The sequence below is a fragment of the Apteryx rowi genome, unplaced genomic scaffold, assembly GCF_003343035.1.
Source record: "Apteryx rowi isolate R43461 unplaced genomic scaffold, aptRow1 scaffold_180, whole genome shotgun sequence".
Lineage (NCBI taxonomy): Eukaryota > Metazoa > Chordata > Aves > Apterygiformes > Apterygidae > Apteryx > Apteryx rowi.
This window is the reverse complement of record NW_020448086.1, coordinates 1,494,610-1,517,094: the sequence shown is the minus strand read 5'-3', so window position 1 is coordinate 1,517,094 and position 22,485 is coordinate 1,494,610. Positions and strand designations below refer to the sequence as shown.

Here is a 22,485-nt window from a genome sequence, read left to right as displayed (position 1 = left end):
AATAGCTCAGATAATGGATTTATGAAGTAGTCATTTCTTTTGATTTTAAAGACAGTCCATTGTAGTGGAGTTTTCACTAGCACGCTTGTCTTTGATGGATGTTAAGGCTGAGCGGAAAATACTAGCACATTAAGAAGTATGTTACTGTGAGTGGATGTTGTGATTTAGTGTGTTCAAACAACCCAACAGATTAAATTTTGCCAGTTTGGGAATTTTGACTTTTCTCCTGTGTGAAGCCCATTGAAGGCTGACAGTGTTCCAAGTGGGAGAGCAAAGACGTAGGAGCTAGATAGGAGATGCTACTCCCTGCTGCATATGTGCTGTAATAGCTGTATTGAAAGCATCTCTCRCTATCCCTTGAAAACATCCTGCTTCTTCCTTGTGCCTCTCCTGTGTCACCTGTGTACAAAGGTCCAAGTTCAGGTAGCAGCGGGCGGTATGCGCTTAGCTGAGCTCTGCGTTATCTTCATGCCTGCACGGACTCCCACACTTGCTTCCTTCTTGGCCCAAACCACCCCAGGCACAGAGTGGCTTTGTGAGAGTCCCAGGCATGAGTCTGCCCTTCCTCAGCTGTCTTTCCAGTTCCTCTCCCTCCTCCCCTTCTTCCTCCTGCTGCTCCTTCTCCTCCTCTTCCTCCTTCTGCATAAAGTTCCTGCCTGGAGCCCAGCTGTGTGTGAGACCTGTATCCAATGTTTTCCCTGCATATAGTTTGTGACTTAGAAAATTATTTATGGAAATACTGCTTTTTATTGCTGATGGCCTTCTACAGTTGTTGCCTTTAAACATAAATGCTATGGCACAAAGCTGAGTGATTATTTCTTCTTTCCACTATAGGATTTTTTCCCATCTGTAGTAAATATTGTTCATTSCAAACACAGCTTTCCATTTTCTGATAGACTCATTTTAACTTACAAAAGACTTGCCCATCTATTGATAACTCATTCTGGTTGGTACATTTTGGAAAATTACTTTTAATTAGTTGTATTAGAATTCACATTTGATTGAAACACGATAAATAATAAAGTGATTATTCCTGACTTTAAAGTAAGCATTTTTATACTCACACAAAAAACATGGGAAATGCAACATGCAACATTATAAAATGTCTTTTTATAACACAGTTTATAACATATGTAATTGAAGATAAGTGACAATTCAGATTTCACTGTATGAGCTAAAAGCATTCTCTTGCTGTAGATTTTGTTTTTGTTTTTTGTTTTACACAACATGTATCTCTACAAGTCAAAGTTTGTCTGTTGATTAAAAGGAAATATACTTCATCATTGTTATTTTTACAGAAACCTTTTCTCCTTTTGTGACCAGTGCATTTTGGATTTCTCTTTCTTATTTGCAGAATACCTCCAGTGGAGAAAAATCTTGGGAAGTATTGCTGGGTCATGTAGTTAGTCAGCTGTCTAAGGGGAAGATATATGAAGAAGGAGAGACTGAAGAATTAACAGTGGTACTGGCAARTCTCTTGAGAATTTATCCAGCATGTCCTCTTTCTGTCTCTCATTTATGTTTTTCAGCCTGGTTATTGTAATGGATTTTCTCTGATCTTGCTAAAGACTGCAGTACAAGTCTATTTTCTAGATCAAAGCACAACCCTTTGGGACAGTTTGTCTGTGCAAATCTTTCTCTTACCAATATCATATATGGACAGTTCTGTGTTGAGAAAGCTATTTACAGATATTTTTTATAATTGTGTTTTTTAATCATATGTATAAAAGAACTGTCAGAAATTTAAAGATCTGAATAATTAAGTAGAGAAGAGATCTGTTTGCAAAGCAAACAAAGAGTTCTTTCAGATTATTAATGAAATGCTAGCCTTTGGAATATATGATGTTTGCACTGTGTTTTATAATATACATAAGTAACATTTTGGTTAACGCTGGAGTTTCTTGCATTGGAARCAACTTCCCCAGGACATAATTTAGTAAATGCTTTTTTCCTGTTGTAGGTAAATCCTGATTCTGTAGAGTGTTATCTGCAGCAGTTCTGCTTACCTTTCCTCAGGATCACCAGCCTTCTTCAACACCATCTTTTTGGAGGGGATTTACCCAGTTGCCAGGTACAGATTGGGAGGGGCACCCTCAAATGCTTCCATTTAAAAGCTTGTGATCAAAAAAAATGTTAAGTGTTTTTTGTTTTTTCATGGTACGTATTTTCTCTCCTAAGGCTTTCCTTAGTTGTATTTTACAGCATTCCTCTGCAGCATTGTTTCTCTTGTGTAGATTTGTTTTCAGGGCAACTGCCCTGAAAAATGGTRCCACATTCTTGAAATGCGGCAAATACATGCTTGCTTTATCAGGTCATAGCTAGTTGTCTGCCTGTCTCATAAAATGTCAACATAGTTTTAAAACTTACCCTGCATTTGTAGAGATGACACAATTTCCACACAGACTGGGCTTCAGTCCTGAGTTTGCTTAATGTTTATTAATATTTGGGCTTTACTCTTAGAGACATTGCATCAGCAGAAAATTACGCTCAAGTTCCATGACATTTTAAGCTGATTTAAGTTGATGCTGCTGCTGTCCAGCTCACCTACCTCCTTGCATCAAAATTGGCTCTTCTAAAATATAGCTATGAGCCAATTTGGTAGACTCAGCAGGAAGCTAAGCAGGATTTGTTTTTTGTTTTGTTTGTTTTTCTGTCCAGTTTTCTGCTATTTTGAGCATCCAACTTGAGATGTTTTGGAAAAACAGAAGCTTTTCTGTGTCTGTGAACATGCTTTAACATCATTTTGCTAGGACATCTRTGTTGTTGTTATCGGAATAGACACATTTTTTAATAAAAGATATTAAGAATTCCAAGCATAGGTATTAATCTCAAACTCTCTGGTTTCATATCTAAAAGGAAGATGAAGAATTCACAGTTCTTGCAAGCTGCCTGGGTCTCTTACCATCTTTTCAGTCATCCCATCAGTTCACTAGTGCCTCTTGCCTCGATTGGCCAGTGCCAGCATTTGACATGATATCACAGTGGTGCTCAGAATTGGCTTCCTTTGCAGATAGACATCCAGATCAAGTAAAGGTACGTAACAAAATTGCGCCCTCCAAAATAGTACTAAAGTGGAAGCACCTATTTATGCCTTGTTTCATTGTGCACACACGCTACTGTTTTACATTACAATCTGAAAACCTGACTTGTAAATTAAAAACAATCAGAAATGTTAGTGGGTGTGGATTGGACTCGTTAAAACAGGAACAAGAAAACCTAATTGTTTTCAATATGATGGCTGGGGAGAGAAAATCCAAATGCTATTCTTAGACAATAGTAAGTGTATCCATATCTTCTGCACCTGAAGCCTACTAATAAAAAGTTCATCTTTCAAGAAAATACTTCTCATAAGTTTGCCCTGCTTATTAGATGTTACTGATATTTTGACTATCTTCAGTTGCAATAAATAAGATCAGTAGAATAAAAGCTGTTTAGTATTTCAGTTATAACAGATGGAACATCTTCTATGAAGGTTAAAGAAAACATACACTACCACCGCCAAGACTTGAATCAGTGCAATACAAATTGAACTCGGAGTATCAATTGTGTAATGGAAAAGATCAAGACTATTGCACTGTTTTTATGAAGATGCATCTCAATAATTAAAGTCCACCTATCTCCTAAGTTTATCAAGTCAAAAAGGCAGGCCAGATGCATTCCTGCATCTGCCTTTGCATGTTTTGCAGGCATATTTTAGGCTATTGCAAATGAAAATTCGAATACTCAGGTTAATCTCAAAATACTGTTGCTGACAGGCAACAGCATAGGCATTCAAGAAGATTTTCATGATTGAAAAGAAACAGGCACAATAGCATAAYTGAAAAGCAAAACTGCATAATTGCAGCTTTATTTTGTTTTCCAAGTTAGGTTTTAAGATCTTACACCCTTAAAATATTTTAACATTTTATATACATGGTGAGAAAGATCCCATTTGACTCCTATGCAGACTGATTATAAATCCAATAAAAGAGTAGATTGAAGCAGAACACATTGGTGTCTTCAAAAAAAAAAAAAATTGGTATTTTCAACTGCTAAAGAGAATAGGTAGGCTTTAAAACCAATATTTAGATAGTGTCTGACCTACCAAAATTGTGAGTCCTGATCAGTTCCTCGTGACCTCAAAGAAAACACAATTTTGAAAATGAGGCAGGCATCTCCAAATGTCATTTAGAGAGTCTAACTATCTTCTGTGCTTGAAAGTTTTAGTTGAGTTTCCAGCTAGAAGACAGCTTTCATAGTCAGTGCCAGGGGTTGGCAGCAGTGTGTTGCTGAGATTAACTTTTGATGGGCATAGTAAGTGGTAGGCCTCACTTTAGATCAGTCTTGATCTAAAGCTGAGGGTTTTTACACTTGAAGTATCACATTTAGAAAACGTCCATGTGAAAAGGCTAGTACTCGTTTTGCATCCTTTACAAAAGATGCAGTGTGACCATGTCGGCCTCCTCAGGGGAAGAAGACTCTTCCTGTGCAACACTCTCAGGGTGAGACCTTAGTGCAGAGCAGCTGGCTTTGCAGCAGCCCAGTCTGTGCTGTTCAGCCAGGTGCAGTTACTGAACTTGTGAAATAAAGAAAAGTGAGGGGTTTTAAAGTGCATGTTTCCTTTCTTTAGTGTTTTCTTTTCTTAGTTCTGACGAAGCGGATGTGCGATACTATGTATTTTTCTTATCTTCTCTGTAGGCTTTGCTTATCCAGGAGCCCAAGTGGGACTTGCCACGTCTCCTTCAGTTGCCTGAGAATTATAATACCATTTTTCAGTATTATCACAGAAAGACTTGCACTGTTTGTACCAAGGTCCCTAAAGATCCTGCTGTTTGTCTAGTTTGTGGTACTTTTGTATGCTTGAAAGGACTATGCTGCAAACAACAGAGTTACTGTGAATGTGTACTGGTAAGAGAGAGCGAATTCCAATTCTATAATAATCAATGCTCAAATGGATGGACTGTTTTTAACGCCATTGTTTGGTTTTGATGATTTTCTTTCTAAAACATGTTTATATAATACTTAGTGCTCATTTCTGACACATGGACCTAGCCTGGATCCTTGAGAGCAGTTTTATTAATTTTTTTAAGCTTATGGCCTACTTCATTTGTTTGAAAAACTCCAGAAACCATTGTGTGTAAAGTTGGCACATGGTTTTCATTTATAACCAAGGGAAGTTTCTCTGCATTCTGAATGTTCATGTATTAATTTTTTTCTGTTTTGTTTCCTTGCATTCTGTGTACATAAGAATATGAATGTATGGGGTTTTTTGTTTCTTTTTTCTTTTATGGTGTACTTTCTGATACCCAGCGATCTACCAGTGGTCTATGGACCATAGTTAGAGAAGCATCATTTGAAAGCCTTTGGCTTTAATTCAGCAGCAAAGTTTTCTAATCAGCATGTATTCAAGTGCTTTCAGGAATAATATTTTCCGTCCTTAGTTGAACAGCATCTAGTACAATTTTTCTGTCTGTGACAAAGACTTGCTTTGAGAGCTGTTCTCTTTCCCACCAAACACACTGAACAGTTTGTAGAAGGCTGTCTGCATTCGTTGTCTGCATTGCAAATACACAAACTTTTGTAATACACTAGAACACTAGAACTACATGGGCTTCAGTAAACTGCGAGGGGAATTTGTTGAGGTAGATATTTACCATAGGGACACAAAAAACAAAACAAAAGAAATTTTAGAGGGATTTCGGACCTTTCTGAAATTCTGTGAACTCACATTTCTCTCTCTCAGTGCTAATATAGTGGGGGAAACAAGGAGGGGCAAAATTTCAAGTAGAATTAACAGTTATATTTCAGTTGTCTGCTTCATGAAAACATGAAGTTTAAAGAAAAAAAACTGAAAATCTATATAGTATATTACATTTGATTTTAACCTGTGGTGTAAAACCTCCCATTGTAATAAAACAGTATATAAAGAACATGTTTTTAATTGCCAAAATGAATTGATGAGTTAATACAGATCATGCCATTCATGGTAATGAATGACACATTGTTTTAAGTAGGATACCAGATTTGTAAAACCGTAGACTAGATCTGTGAATGTGGATAGCGAAAGCAAATGTTTAGCAATACAGTCCATTGTAGAAGAGGAAATGAAAAGTTTTTCTGAACACTTCTCTTATTCTTGCCATCTGTGAAAAATATTTGCTCACACCATACAGCTTGCTAGCAATAACAAATAAAAATATTGTAGAGAATATTTTTGCTCATTTTTCTCAGGTAACTCTGTTTTTACTGTGTAATGGATATCTTCCCTTTTTTTGAGCACGGAACCACTTTTGTATGCAAAAGTTATGGCAGCACAAGACATGGGTTTCTTGTTTGCTTGGAGAATTTTGGGGCAGGCTATACTTTGTCAAACTGTTCCTTAGTAAATAGCACCAGTTTATGTTATTTCAAGCAAAACTAATTGCAGTTTTTAAAATCCTTTTTGTTATAAAGTTGACAGACACTAATGGGATCTTTGTACTCTTCCCTTCCTTCATCCTGTAATACTACAGCATTCTCAAAACTGTGGAGCTGGGACAGGAATATTTCTTTTGATTAATGCATCTGTAATCATCATCATACGAGGCCATCGTTTCTGCCTTTGGGGTTCTGTTTATCTGGATGCACATGGTGAAGAAGACCGAGATCTTAGGTAATGTTTTAGTTGTAAGCGTGTTTCAATGTTGCTGCCCTGTGTAGATCTACTTTATATAATGCAATACATGTAGTAACAAGATAGCAAACTACCTTCCTCCAAGCAAAAGTTCCCATTTCATGCAAGTTAGACTGATCTTGAGGAAATTTTTTTTTCTAGGCCCAAAGATGGTGTAATCATGAATGTTGAATAAGACATACTAGGCACCCAGCAAAGTTCCCAGTGTTGCCATTCCCAGTGATGATCATTCTGAGTGTTGCAGAGGGGAACGTTTTTCTCCCAGATGTTTTTGTTTGGTCTTTAATGGCAAGGCAATTGGTTTCCAGTGTGGGGAAGGAGAATAGCTTTCAAGCTACGTGTGCCTGAATGAACAAGAGATGCTTTCTGGATTCTGCTGTCCAAGAGGGAGAAGGGGAAGCCCCCAGTAGTTATTTAAAAACAACCCCCCCAGCCCCCTCCCCACCAATAAGAACGCACATTTCCCCTGGAAAAAAATATGAATATCAAGTGTTGCTTATATTATTGATAATGAAGTAGTTTTCCATTTATTTGGCATATTAACAAGTAGGGTTTTTTGTTTTTGTTGTTTGTTTTTGTCCTGCAGGCGTGGTAAACCTCTCTACATATGCAAGGAAAGATACAAAGTGCTTGAGCAGCAGTGGGTGTCTCATACTTTTGATCATATCAATAAAAGATGGGGGCCTCATTATAATGGCTTGTAAATCATCATCCATCTTCACACAGTATCATCACTGTTACCATGAATGAATGCATCTTGACTGACAATAGCTTTAAATGAATTGGGAGTTTAGCTCTTCTGCTCGGGATGGAGTGGGGTGTGGGCATAAAAGGGAAATGGAACTTTGTCAACATGTGAAACTTTTGTGTAATTAGCTGCTGTTGCTACTAAAATAATTATAAAATAATTTGAAATTAAAACAAATCTTCTAAGTGGTGTGAGCAATCTGATTGCACTCAGTAGTCCATTTTTCTTTTGTTTTTTAAAGCCCATTACTGTTAAGAAGCACAAGTTTTACTTACAGTTGTTTAGAGGCTCCAGGGAAAGTTGTCAAGTTTTTATTTTTCTCTGCGTGGAGTTGAGTTTTTAGCAATTTTTGCTGAAACATTGTATATGTGTACTTCATCTACTAAATATATTGGATAAATATTCTTTGCCTTTTTGTGTGTTGGTTTGAGATTTTTGCTTGATATGCCTTTGTAATTATACAGGAATTGTAAAACGATTGTGAGACTGCATGGCAGTGTTTGGTCTGAAAGCTGAACTTTAAAGAAAATTTCACTTATCACGAGAAGTCTATTGAAATATTTCAGGCATTACTGAAAACTTACGCATTCTCAGGAATTTCATAATTTTTTTTTCTCCATAAATAAGTGAAATAGCTGTAAATTAGATAGCTTATTGCTCTTAATGTAATCCAGAATACACATTCTTTTTTTCTCTTCCAGAAATGAGATTTTTCCATATCAATTGAATAAACTGTTAGTGATAACACATACAGAAATTGCTGTATATACAGAATTTGTATGGTACCCAATGTAGCAGGTCCCAATTATAAGCATAATAAGCATAAACCTGCCTGTCATTACAGAGCAGATGTATGTTTCAGAATGATTGGATTGGAAATATGCAGGCTATTCTACAAATGAAACATAATTTTGTATCTTTCAGGCAGTTCCTCTATATTGTATTTGTTCAGAGTAATCACTGTTCTTTCTGCTTGATTTCCTAAAAAGAAAAAAAAAAAAACTCAATAGAGATAGCCTGGGTGAACAACCAATGCATGTGCATCCTTTTTGCAAGAATGCCAAAACAGTTTGTTTAGAGGGCTTAAAAACTCATGAGAACAGACATGACTGGGCTAAGCTCCACACTGTAAGTAGGTAGAAAAGATTATAGATAAAATACTGGTATGTAATATATTGCTACTAATGTTTCTCACCGGTGTTGGACATTGGTTGGCTATTTCATACAGTACTACCAAGCACTTCCCGGTAGTTTTGACTTTCATAGCTTGTGTGTAAAATAAAATTYATATGTGTAAAATAAAAACATCTACTGATAAAACCATATACACAATGAAAACAGCTCCCCAGTGGAAGTCATTATCTAATGAAAAGTGTATGGGGAAATAAAATGACTGTAAGCAATCAAGGAGAATGGATAGAAGGAAAAGTAAATAAACATGAGTTTTTCTGGATACCCACAATTCAAAAAATTCCACAATAATGGATGCTGGTTTTTATACGTACATATAAATATATATATATATTTCAAAGTATTACAGTACTTCCTGTAAGATTAGAATTATTCTGTTTCACCAAATAAATAGCTTTGTCTTTTCCAAAATATTACTTTTTTGATACTGTATTATAAGTTCTGCCTGTAATATTTTTGCATTGCTYATTATGAATATCAGGCCATTTTGTAAGCGTGGTTGAAGAGCAAAAAGATTCTTTACATCTCCAGCATAACACTTGTTACAGGGCTCATGAACTTGAGTAATCTGTAGTTTGAAACTCCAGTGCTATATTTACAAGAGATAATGTATCCAGAATTTGATTACTGTGTTTTATTTAAAATGGAATGTTCTCTGGTTGTTCATATGGATGTGAAGTAAAACTATTAGCCTTAACTTTAACATTTGGGTATCTCATAGTGTTTATTTTAGTACTGGTGAATTAGTCACCAGTCAATTTAAAAACAAAAAAAAAGCACTTGGTTGAAAATTGTACTTGAATATCCTTGCATGCTGCTAAACAAGAATTTTGATTTCCCCCATAACTTTTTTAATCCTACTTTATTAAGCTTACCTTGAAAAATAACAGGTCCAAGCTAGAGTGGTGTGTGTGTGTGTGTATAACTCAAATGTTCTGGTGTGATATCCTGTATGAATGATCATTTAAGTACAGTACATTACTGTAGAATCTAAATCAATCTTTATAACACATCAGAAGAGTACAAAACTAGGAATACAGTAATTGACATTGTAAGATATGTTAATAAAAGTCTACTGTCAATCTGTGTGTTAGCGAACTTTTTTTCTCTCCACCCTAATCATCCAAAATATAATTAATATTGAATTCCATCCAAATAGCCAGGGAGTTATTTATACGCTAAAAGTTAATGCATGCAAACTACTTAGCACAGAGAGTAATTCCGGTATGTTTTTTCCTTTTTGTTACTTACAAACTGTGTTGTTTAATAATTTGGATTATTTGATTTTACTCAGAACTATACAACTTAAAATTGTTCTTTATTTTATGCCTGCTATTACACTGTTGCTACTGCAAACTGCTATAATTAAAATGCTGAGTTAAGAACCTGTATGCCTGGGAAAACTATGCTTGATCTTCTGTCAAATTTGTTTCTGGAAAAACTACCACTTGGATTTATTGAATGTATATATTTATGTATTAAATTCTTCCTTTTCCTTTGACCTTTGAGAAATGTTGTGAAACAAATTTGATTATAACAACTTTTGTATAGTAGCATTTTTTTTTTAGGGGTGGCCTCAAATTTGCAATGAATGCTTTCATCACCTCTACAATAGGAATCTTGCATTAATTCAAATTACTTCTTTCCTTTTAAAAAAGAGCTTCTTTTGCTCTAATGTCAAAGAAATGTTTATTCTTTATTTCAGAATCCCATGAGATTTTGCAGAATTTGATCTTCTGTCTCATTCTCAGTTTATGCTATACGTATAGCTGCCAGCAGAGACAGTGAGTTAGTGTGGAGATCTCAGTATGATTTAGATCTCATTTTCATCTAACCCAGTTTCTGCGGTCTTGCTTTTCACTTTCTTTTCTCAGAGGTAGGGGTAGTGATGAATGGAGCCTATCTGAGCATTAGCCTTGATAAGAATGAAATGATGCTGTTTGCTAAGTAAGAAAACTGCAGGAATGGGTTGACCCAGTATATGGAGGTTCACAGCTCTCAATTATCAACTGCTGGCTATGATGGAGTGCATGTAATCTAAGGAAGTTGGCTGTGTGTGATAATTTCTCTGTTAGGTGGATTGCTGCAGCGAGATCCATACTCGCTTACAGCAGTGTGGTCTTTTGGTAGGGTGTAGTACCCCGAGCACCCGCTCTCAGATTTTCTCAGCTGGGTGGCTGTTTGCCTACAAGTGTCCATGCAATGAGAAGAGCCCCAAATGCTATAGGTCTGGCCTTCCGAGTTACTTGCCTCTTCTGCCAGTATGATGTCCTGTCATTGCAATTGTAATCTTGCTAGGTTGTACTAGCTATTAATTCCTGGAAATGAACGTGCTAAAGTAGGAAAAGCATATTCTCAGTGAAGTCAAACACTTCATGAATTCTTACCTGGGATAAATGGCCAGTGTGTGTTAGTGATTTAAAAATTCTTTTTAATTGGCATTTCTGGTTTTAGATTTTTTATTCACTATTTGCACTTTCTCATCACTAAYGCTATTCAAGAGATGCCACATGCTTCAAAGCAAAATTGAATCTTGTTAAATAAATGGTAGTTTCAAAAAGCTAATCTTATTACCCCCAAAACATGACTTCTGTGATGTTTGCTTTTGCATGGTACAGGAAAAGGCGAAAACAGATTTGTTTTGAAAAGCATTTTAAATTTAGCGCCAAGTCCCAGTTAAAACATTTTCAAATGAGCCTTCATAAAAGTACTACTATTTTTCAAATAGCCATTTCCTGAAATTCTATCACTTGATGTAGTGCAGGCTGGTCTCTTAATTTGTGAAAACTGAACCTGATTCCATGGTAACCCCTTACATCATTGAATGATTTACTACCCAATAAACAACTTACTATTCCTTTTGTATTTCATCCCTTGTATGTAACAAACGGATRGTAAACCTTTCCCACTCACTGGGTATGAAAAATGTTTTGAGAACTGGGTCTAAAATGTTTTTATTTCTTGTTATCCACCCTCATGGAGCAGGAATTTTCTTGGAGGAACTTGTTTCCCTGTAAAATTGAATTCCCTCAGTGAACTCCTTATGCTGTCCATAATGTGTGTGTATTTTAGCTAGTGGGATTGCTTATAGCTCTTATTCGATAATACATTTCCCATTGTAGGACTGCTTTCAATTCTTATGACTGCTGAGCTTTTAATCATTTTGACTGAAAATGATTACMCTGGGCTTATTTGTCATGGTTGGGTTTTTTTTTTTTTTAAGGTTTCAACAAAAAGAGTAAAATGTTTTCAGAGAATAAGACTGAAGAAACAAATCTATCCTTCATTTTTAAAATAATTCTTCCAAGTGTTGAGCATCTTTAATGTCTCAGTGCTTTGGCCTTAAAATATGGTAGCTGAATTTGTAAAGATCCCATATGACAGTAGAATGGGATTGTTTACTGAACCACTCTCCATCAAATCAGAGCAGCCTGTTCTCTGTGATCCCATGCATGTACTGGCAAATACCTGAAGCAGATAATTGGCCTCTCTCTGTTTTGGGGGTTTCAAGGAATAATTTACTTTGCACCTGGATCTTGAAGCTGCTAATAAAGTTTGCTGCAAAATGTGTCATTTTTCCTTCTGGTTGATTGAAAAGGTGGGGTTCTCTCCATGTAATGCAGATGTTTTTTCATGACTTTGTTACCTTCATATTGTATATGCAAATGCCCTATTTGTGTGGTATTCTACAACAAAAGAACCCTAAAACAAAGTTCCAGGGGCCACAGCAATTATATAACAGTATCTGGCAAATAAGATTATGTTCTCTCAGAATGCTTTAAGCAGGGATAGCCAGGAAGACCACTTGGAAGCAGTTTGTAAAGGCTGTGGCTGCTTGCTTGCTTGCTCTATAGTGCTAGTCATTTTAGGTATATTATATACATCAGCATTGAAAACTTAAAAGTCACTTTGCATTTTTTCATGCTATCCCTGCAGTCCCTAAAAGATACTGCCTGTGTTCTAGGACAACCTCCCACTGTTCTCAAGGGAGTTGAGTATTGAGCTGCTGTTTTCGTCTCTGAGAATTCTGTAACAAAATAATTAGAATTAGTGAGACCTGCTGGTGTAATGTTATGCACCATATAAACTACAGACTTGCAAGTTTTGTTAAACTAAGGGAGATTTTGAGGGCAGGTGAAAGGACTGTTAAGTCTTGTTTCCTTTTAGTCTTCTAGCTGTTTGCTCCAGCCTGTTGTTTTTGTCTCACAGTTAGGTTGTGAGCTCCTTTAGGACAAGGGAGCATCTCTCATTCTGTATTATACAGTAAATAAATCAAGGGAGTACCGATCTCTGATGGCAGAGCAACTGGTGTCGCAGCAATCCAAACGGTAAGATCTGTCATCATCTAAGGAATATAAATGTGCACATAGGACTTGAATGAGATAGAGCCCTTTCATGTTTCACTTTACTTTTTTTGCATGTTTTCACATTTTACTGCCTCCAACCTCAAATGTTGTGTCTTCCCATGCAGGTATTTTGGCAGTAATCAAAATCACCAGGAAGTTAACATTGGTTTGCTTCCCGTAACCAACCATGACTCTGGCTTTTGACACACCTTAGATGCCTCTGCATCACCTTTTTTCCTGCCAGAAGCTGCTATCGCAATAAACAAACAGAAATTCCGAGAGTCAAAGATGCTTACTGCCTTTCATGAGTTGGTGCTGTATTTGTACCATTGATGCTTCCCAGCAGGTGACTGATGTCATTCGAATAACCTTCAGATACCTGGCTATTCTAAAATGGCTCACACTTCTACTTTATCCCTACTTGGGTTACATGTTAGTCACATACCTGATAACAGCAAGACTTCATATTAAAAATAGCCCCTTTAATTTATACAAGGAAAAGAACATTTAAAAACAAAAAATAGAAGTAAGAGAAATTAAATGAGCTTTATTTTAGAAACACTTATTTCACTGAATGACACTAATTTTTGTGGGTAAATTGTGGGCAGAAACAGAATCTTACTCAGATTGATTTATATATATATATATATATATATATAATTTTTATCAGTCTAAAGAAAAGATCCAAAACAATCTCGAGCTAAGGTACTTTAACTCTTTTCCTCTGCATGAATATATTTCCAGGAATACTGCAATATATTTTTTCACTGAATGCTGCACATGTGTGTTGCATCTGGTCCTCAGAAATACATGTCAAAAGACATGTTACACTGATGAATACCAACAAGGTGGTTCCCCTGGCAACAATAAATAGAAGAAAGCTCAGCCCATTCAAGTGATTTACCATGGTAAGTGTGTGGCAGAAAAGATGGATTTGAACACTAAGGAACCAGTCAGAAGACATTGTGCTGTAAAAAGAAATGAGGCAAATAGAGAACTGTGCATTTCTATTACCCAGCATTGTTGGCTACTTGAATCATATAGAGAATAATTATGTAGAATTTGCRTAGGATATTTATAAGAGAAAAATTACTGTCCTGCTAATTTTTACTAGCTAACATAAAATGCCATTATCTAATTTTATTTTTCAATTGTGCAGCTTTTAATTTTCTGAACTAAGGAAAAAATACATATGCTGTATATGGGAAGAGGAAAGGAGAAAGAACTTTGAAAAAGGAAACAATTATTTGGATAATTACACCTTCCAAAACTATTAATAATGTCCCGCATACTTACTTCGGCCTAGCATTTGAGTGACATAGACCATGGAGTGTGACTCAAACGTTTATCCACTAAAGGTAAATTCAGAGATTTAAACATAKTATTATATCAAGTAAGCACAAGAGGTTGAAATGGCACTCCCARTCATATTGCTGCTGTGCATGTGAACAAAGCTACATAAAACAGTTTGTTCATAAGGATTAGTCTTGGGGGCATCACTCAAACTCTGCRGAAGCAACATAGGATAACTTTATGGAATTTGGGTAACCTGACTTGTATTGTGGAAGGGCCATTCAGGTACTAATTGTGGTACAAACTGCTTTCTAGAATCTGTGTAGATCCTTCTCTTGGCACTTGGTATCTAAAATTCATAGCATGCAGGATCTTCTATATGTATTGTTTTTTGCTGGCTTTAAGTCCTCTGAGTCACCTTTCCTCTGGAGTTTAGAGCTGGGAATTAATCCAATATAATTCTAACTCACTATAATTCAGCAGTGCTATTTACATTTCAGTGGTGTCTTAACATCAGGCATTCTATTGCCTCATTTTTGTTTCCAGTCTTCTGTCTTATATCTGCAATTTGTGGTTATGATTTGTAAGGGTTGGACTATAGTTATGTACCTTGCACTTTAGTCTTGGCTAGAACTGTTACTACACTGAACTGCTTCTCCTACTGTTTCCCAATACAAGTGTAATTACTCTTTAATGCCATGCTGATACCTACATAGTTGTGTTGCACTTGTATAGTCCTTATCTGACCCAGGTACTGCTCTGCAGCTGCTGGCTTCTAGTTTAAATCATCTTCAAAGATATGCATAAAGCTCCAATATTGTTCTCACTAGAATTGATGTGAAAATTTCCATTAATTCCAGGGGCAGCAGAATCAAGTCTTACATTAATACTGCTAGTATTTAATTTCCTTCATTGATGAAGAACTTTCTAATGAAGGTTCTCTTTTTCAGTCCCCTCTGCTGTTTCTTTGCTTCCAATCCATGTTGTAAAACTCCTCAGTTCCTTTGCCCTTGCTGTCCTCCGTATTCAGGTAATGCGATAATTCTGTATTCAGGCTTTTTCTTCTACYGGTGTAAATGAGAACAAAGTTAGATGCCTCTGCTAAAGCATTCATCCTTGTATGCAAGTATGCACAGACACATTAAAGCTAGGAGCTGTCATTTCGGATACACACCTAAATGAAAGCCTGTAACTGCAAAAAGAACTTGGGCTACTAGATCCCTTGGATACAGCTTCCTGTATCTAGTCCTGGACATTTTCTCTCAAGAGGTGAGGGGGACAGGAGAACTCTAGGATGGGAAGGACTTTGGGATGAAACTATGATTTAGAAATGAGAACTCCAGACCAAGGCATTTTGAATGCTCCAGGACAGAGTGGATTAAGAGAATCTGGGTTTGGGCTCAGCGGGTTAAGCTGGCAGCTTTGTTTCCSTCAGGGGCCCTGACCCATGTTCCTATGGCCAGAATGCTGATTTGGGATGAGGGATGGGCTCTAGGACTTCTAGGGGGAGCTCCTAGAAAAGACAGGAACACCATTGTCTCTGCACACCTTATCCTTACTCTTTTGCTCTTAGAAATATGGCAACCCTACTGCCACATMGAGACCCATATGAGGAAAGTAGCAGGATGGGGTATTTCTGTGTGAACAGAATAAGACAWGATCTGGAAGAGAAGGCAAGCGCTGACTGAGGGAAGTTTTAGTTTGAGTTCTTATTATCAAAGCAGAATACTGGTGAACTCCTGAGGTAAGACCATGTGAAGAACTAGTTAAGCCATAGAGAATTTTTTGTATTTGTTTTCTCCAAGATGATGGCAATCTTTGAAAGAGATGTGCTTGCATTTATTTAAAAGCTATGAAGGTAAAACCAAAGTAGCACCCATGTGACCTGGTAGGACAAGATAGTATAAGCACCTTAAAAAAATTAACTCGGATACTTACAATTTGACAGAGCCAGAATTCCAAATTGCCTCAAGATTTTCATGGAAGTAGCACATTTCAGCAGTGTCCTTCAGCCTTCAGCAATGTTTTTTTCCCCTTTAGGCAAACCTGTTTTATATTATTACTTTAACTCTTGATTCACCAGTGTTTATGATGTGTGTAGGTTAATGCAACCATGCATTCTGTTTATAATCACAAGTCCATCTCTGGGCAAAGAAAAATGCACAGAGATGAGCAATTATTTTAAAAAAAAAAGCATGAAGTCCTCTGGACTTGAAAGGGCTTTACTTTAGTGAATGATGTTTGTGCATATCCACTTAAAGAGATTTTAAGATTATAAATCAGGGCAAGGCAGTGCATGTCAACTTTTAGTTACAGAAGGAGTAGGCTTCATTATAATGGTATGTTCTATGATTAAAATATATTTGAGACTGTTGCTTTGTTGTCTCTTTATAATGTGTTCGTTAGATTGACTACTAGTCAATAATGTATGTCAGTTTAAATATTAACAGATTCACATAAAAAAAAATACTGACTGCTGAGCAATGTGTACCAACTAAACACTTCAGCAGAATACAGTCTGGAAAAGCTCATCAGTTAAATATTGTATGCTATTTACTGTCTAAGAAAAATTCCATATTCATCCAATTCTTGAGGCTATAGCACTTTAGAACATTTAATTTAATAATTGCTTTTCACCTTTTGGCAACTAACCGTGGCCATACAAATGAGAAAATACTTAATTTTCAAATATACTCTAAAGAAAGGCTAGGAAAGACTCCATATCCCACCAAGCTTGCATTAGTGGAGCCATTGCATAATGGGTCAATCATCACTGCACATGTAATCGGAAATATGACAACAATTAAGGGTTGCTCTTTCTACTGGAGATCTGCAAGCAAGAAAGAAAATAACTGCTGTAATTAAATGTGGCTTGTTTCAGTTTGACTTCAGGATAAGCAATGTTCATTAGGTAAATTTTAATTTAGGATGGACAACTCATCCTATTAGTGCAAACAGCAACGTTGATATTCTGACTGCTAACAAATGCGATAAAAAGTGAAGGTGCCAGTAAAGAATATGACTTTAACCTGGGTAACATTACAAAAAATGGTAGGGTTATGTGATCTGAAATTTATGCCTGTCAAAATGGCCAAGCTAGAATTAAAGTGTTTTTTTTTTTGTAATTTTATAATTTTATTAACCTTTTCAAATTCCACACTGAGGTATTTCTGTGAATCACGGATGATTCTATTGGCAAGTTGTTATGTTTACAAAGCCACTRGAATGAAAATTGCTGCATCATGGAAGACGTTTGCCTGTTTGGAAATCTACCATGTGATATGAAGTCTGCAAACATACCACTCATGCAGCTCTAATGCAGGGTAGTTAGCCATTGTGACTGTACCCTGACAGGAAACAGACGTTGAAAAAGTTGCAGTGTTTGGAAAAGTTATGCTAGCTGGCCTGCAGGTAGCTAGTGAAAATGAGACTAGAAAAACAGCAGCAATTAGAAAAAAGTAAGCAGGTACAGGGAAATATAAATTCAAAGAGATTCAAGTTAAAAAAAAAAAAAAAAAAGAAATTAAGACATGGATGAGCTTTTGTAATAGCGATCATGAAGGTGTCACTTGAGCCAGCAAAAGTGTGATAAGCTGAGAAGTTTTTGCRGTTCAAAAACCAACCTATGAGCTGTGGGAGAAATTTGGGAATTCCCAGTGCTCCTGAATTTCATATCAAAGAATTCTTGAAAATGATGAAGAAAAATCTACAGAACAGCGCATGCAGATGTCATTTGTGCTTGAATCTATTTACTTTTCATACAACTTGCTAAAGGGCAATGATGTTTTAGAACCTTAGACACAGCTGCAAAGAATGTTTTTAAGTGTATWATAACTTCTGAAAACTGAGGACATGTAGGATGAAAGATGTGGATCCCCCCTGGACAAGCCTGTTGAGTATCCAACAGGGTAAGCTCGACCAGATGTATGATCTCTCTATATTACTGTTTATTATACTGTTTGTATAAACCAACAGGATTTTTCCAGTCATAGCCAACCAGAGAAAATAACGGCTTGTGATGAAGGCTTTGTATACTCTAAGCATACCTAAATTAAACAAAGCAGCAATAGTGTGAAATGAAACACTGTCCAGCGAAACTTCTGCAAACTCTCAGATCACCTCAGTTTCTTTCTAATATTGCCATGGGCTAAATTCAGAGAAAAAGCTGAGGATCCACATTACCTACTGACTATCTGAATCAAGGTTTGACTTCTATTACTTTTACTTTTGACTAAAAATTTATCCTGAAGTAATTTACTAGAATGTAGATGCTAGAAAAAAATGTGTATATATAGGATTAGGATTACAAAGCCCAGAATCCACTGTACTTTAGTCAGAATGATGGTGATTCACTGTTTAAAATATTGCCTTGTTAAAATAAAAGTGTTAGAGCAGTGGAGAAAGGTAGTACAGGAAGAAATACGTGGAGAAATGTCATTGCTCAGTCTTTGCAGTTTGCATCTTAAATAATTATGAAAAGATATATGGATATAAAACCCTCCTCATAATTTAGATTTTTTTTATTATTAAGTTAGACTATCTGTTAGTACAGAGAAATAGAGATGAGAACTGATCTAGAGCCTTCACATTTTATTTAAAGTGCTACTGGACGCTGCAGAGTGGGTCAAATCTTACCTAAGTTGATGAACATAGTAGTTGTTTTTTTATTTGCAATAGATATAGACTACAATTCAACTTCTTTTCCTTTTGAATGATAGGAACCGTCACCCTAACACAGACCCTGGTAAGACTGACCAGAACTGAATTATGTGTTTCACTGAGGTCTCACTGCCAAAATATAGGTGTGCTCATCTCATAGATCTGCATGTGTATGAGATAAATACAGTAAAAAACTACGAAAAAATGAGAGGGCAGTCATAATTAGCCAGCAAAATGCTTGTAGTGAGATTGTAATAGAAAGCTGAGTGAGAGAAAGCCTTTTGTGTAACATGCTGGCTTGAAAAGAAGCAGTGGCATATCAAGCAAGGGAACAGCCTGTTTGTTTCTCTGAGCAGCGTAAGAATAAGAATTTCAATTTTTTTTTTTTCTGTAAACAAAGTTGTACCAAGGAAGTATCTATCTGAATCTTTCCTAAACAGACAATTGGAAACACCCTGAAAATTGGTCAATGCCTGAAGCCAAATAAAGACTAACAGTAGCAGCTAGAAAAAAATGAATCCCAAAGAAGAGGGGCCTCCCCCCCTTTGAAGGGGGAAATAATTTTCCCTTTTATAGAATCATTTTCTTTACAAGGAAAGATTTTTCAAAAGGCGGACACAGCTGCCATCTCAATTCACGGTTCTGGACAATGCAGAATACAAAAGAATAATTAAAGCTTTGAGTACATCTCAGTGAAAGTAATTTCATGCTAATTACGCGTATATACTTTTTTCTTGCGGTAACTATTCCTTTAAAATTCACTATACCCTACTCTTCTTTTACGGTGTTTAACCGACCTTTCCTCGGCAGGGCGTTTCGCCGCTGGAAGCAAGGCTTCACCGACGCCCCGGGGGAGCCCAGGCCGCGCTGGGGTAACGGTCGCTCCGCGCGCCGCTGCCGCCGCCGCCGCCTCAGCGCTCGCGCTGCGCGGGCCAGAGCCGCGCCCCAACCGCCAGGTGCCGGCAAATGGCGCCCGCCGCCGCCCCGCCCAGCCCCGCCAGCGCTCGGAAGGCAGCGAAAGAAGGTGCTGGCTGTTAGCCGCGGGGAGGCTGCGCTGCCGTGGCTCGTCGTCCTGCCTCCTGCGCGCGGAGAGGTCTGCGCTCAGCCCCCGAGGCTGCGGCGGGGGGCGGCGGCCTCTGCCCCGCCGGGCGGGCGGGCGGCCCGCGGCGCCCAGCCCCTCGCCGCGCTGAGGTGGGGACCCCGGGCCGTGTGGGGCCTGTGCGTGTGACGCAGTACAAATTACTGCTGCTGAGGCTGTGCAGGTACCCCGCCTTACACGGGCCGGTTTGTTACAGCCAGCAGTTCCTATTTTCCAAATACCATGTTTAAATAATACTTAAACAAAAAAAAAACCACTRTGATCAAACGATTACAAATGGAGGAGGAGTTACTACAAGGCAAGAAGTAAGTAGATGTGACACAGCTGTTTCAGGCAAATCAGGACAAAGCCATTGAAGAAAAACACTATATTCACAAGTTCCCTAAATACTGGAATAATAGTACATAATACTTTTGTAAGATACCTATGTGAATAGCTAATGAACCATAATTTAGATAGCAAATATTATCTGATAAATTCCTTTAAACAAGTATATATGCTCTCTTCTCCCTTCCTTGTACATACAGGTACACAATCACTTGTTAACAGAAAAGTTTTAGGTAATATAATCTGTAGACAATACTGTTGAGAAATCAAGAAGAAATTAAGATGTTAACTCAAAATGTCTTTTTAATTACTTCTTTAAAGCAATGCATTCACTTCTATGTAAATATGAAACACTTTAATTTTCATATTTCAAAGCTAATTTTTCAGTTTATTTTTCCTCTCAAAATCTGCTGTCTGAAATTCCAGTTTCATTACGCTATAAAAAACAAGGGTCGCTGTTTTATTTAGATGTATTTTGAAGTGATGGAGTAGGAAACGAAGTTTAGTTCTTGCATAGAAGAATACTTGTATAATGCTTTTCATTAGCATGAGAATATCTAATAATATTGGTTCAGTGCTAGTAAATCAGATGTATCTAACACGTTCTTCTGACAAAAGCAGTGAGTGGGTTATATCTTTATACAATATAACCTACTGTAGAGTATTTTGCTGAGTGTTGTATCAATGTGTTAAATCCCTTTTCTTAGATCCCTTTTGTACTCCAAAATTAAAGTCCAAATCAATTCTTAATCTGTGATTTGAAGTTTTAAGAATAAATACTGAAATGCTGATTATCAGTAATGAATTTATTTTTCSAACATTGTTATCTTTCAATCCTCCAGTGTTTATCCAAGTTGATGCGAGTTACTGATGTTCTAGCACATTGTGTAAAATTAGAAGAGTTCTCCCAATTTTTATTCCAAAAATAAATGGTGAGTTGAACCAAATAGAACTGTCTTGCTCCTGGGCCAAGTTCTTTATGTGGTAGTCTGGCTAGAAACCAAGGTGGATATAAACTGCTTAAAGCCAATGCAGTCTCTTCTAAAACGGAAGGTCAGTTGAAGTGCAAATAGGTAGGCTTGAAAACAGGAAAATATGAACTCGTTTGCTYTCTTGTGCTGGTATTTGCAGCATGCACAGTGCTCCATAATTAGGAACTTGCAGGAACATAATTTGCAGTAATACAATGGTGCACTTTGGAGAGYAAGGACAATTGTGATTCCTTTCTGACTTATTTGCTGCTCTTTTCATGTGTGTGCAGAGTGAGTGACTTATCCAGTACCATCCAAAATCCTTGGTTAGAAAAAAATGTTGTATCAGTATTACTGACTTTCTAACTACAGAGAAAAAGAGCTTTTAGTGATCAGCATGGTGGCTGTTTGGTTGCGTGAAGGGTTGCCAGGACCAGTTTTGCAGTGTTTTTGCCAAATGCACTCAGTATAAAAAGTTCATTGGACAAAGACAATGATTCTTGCTGTGCTAGTGCCTGGAGAGGCTCACTAACAAGAGATTCTTGAGTGCAGGCTTGTCTGAGGAAGAAAAACATTCTATATTGCAAAAACAGAATTTACTGTCTTAACCAGCCTTCTGTCACTGAGGAAGTAGCAAGAGAATAATGAACAAAGTGCTCATAGACTGTGCAGTGCTATGAAGTTACCCAAAAGTACATCGGTGTTCAAGAAGGGGTTTTGAAGTACAGAAAATTCTGGTATAGATTTTGCTTTTGTTCTGCATAAAAAGTTGGTCAGTGATTTTTTTTTGTTTGTTTTTCTTCCCCTGGCCCTAATTTTAAACTGCTGCCTGAACAGCACTTATTGTGGTACATGGTGCAGCCATAGGTTCTCTCTTTTGTTAGTTTGTACAAATTTCCCTTTTCTTCATTCCTAGAGATGAGTTCTAGTGAATTTCTCTCTCTACACAAGAGGAGAAAGTGAGATGAGAAGAGAGCTTATAGATCAGCAAGAGAAAAGGAGAAGGGGGATAAAAGCATCATACAAACCATATGCATAACCAGCCAGGTGAGCACTAAACTTTTTACCAATCTGTTCTAGAGCTGAACCTAGTGATGTAGAACTAGAGAATGGAAAGGCACCTTTGGATTGCTTGCTTCAGGGAAGTTGGGAATACTCAGCACCTGCAGGAACAATCAGCATTTTGTTCAGTGGGAAAG

The 22,485-nt window shown here is 37.1% G+C and overlaps 1 protein-coding gene across 10 annotated transcripts in view; it reads left to right on the top strand.

Moving 5' to 3' along the window:
• Nucleotides 1-9,976, top strand: part of UBR3 (ubiquitin protein ligase E3 component n-recognin 3) — a 123,802-nt gene extending 113,826 nt beyond the window's left edge. For all 10 annotated transcript variants that reach the window (XM_026061421.1, XM_026061420.1, XM_026061423.1 and 7 more), the window contains 6 exons: nt 1,355-1,462; nt 1,961-2,071; nt 2,857-3,033; nt 4,678-4,887; nt 6,492-6,631; nt 7,239-9,976. In XM_026061421.1, the coding sequence (XP_025917206.1) occupies nt 1,355-1,462; nt 1,961-2,071; nt 2,857-3,033; nt 4,678-4,887; nt 6,492-6,631; nt 7,239-7,356 (864 nt within the window). In that variant the 3' untranslated portion in view covers nt 7,357-9,976. The remainder of the gene's footprint in view (nt 1-1,354; nt 1,463-1,960; nt 2,072-2,856; nt 3,034-4,677; nt 4,888-6,491; nt 6,632-7,238) is intronic.
• The last annotated feature ends 12,509 nt before the right edge of the window (nt 9,977-22,485 follow it).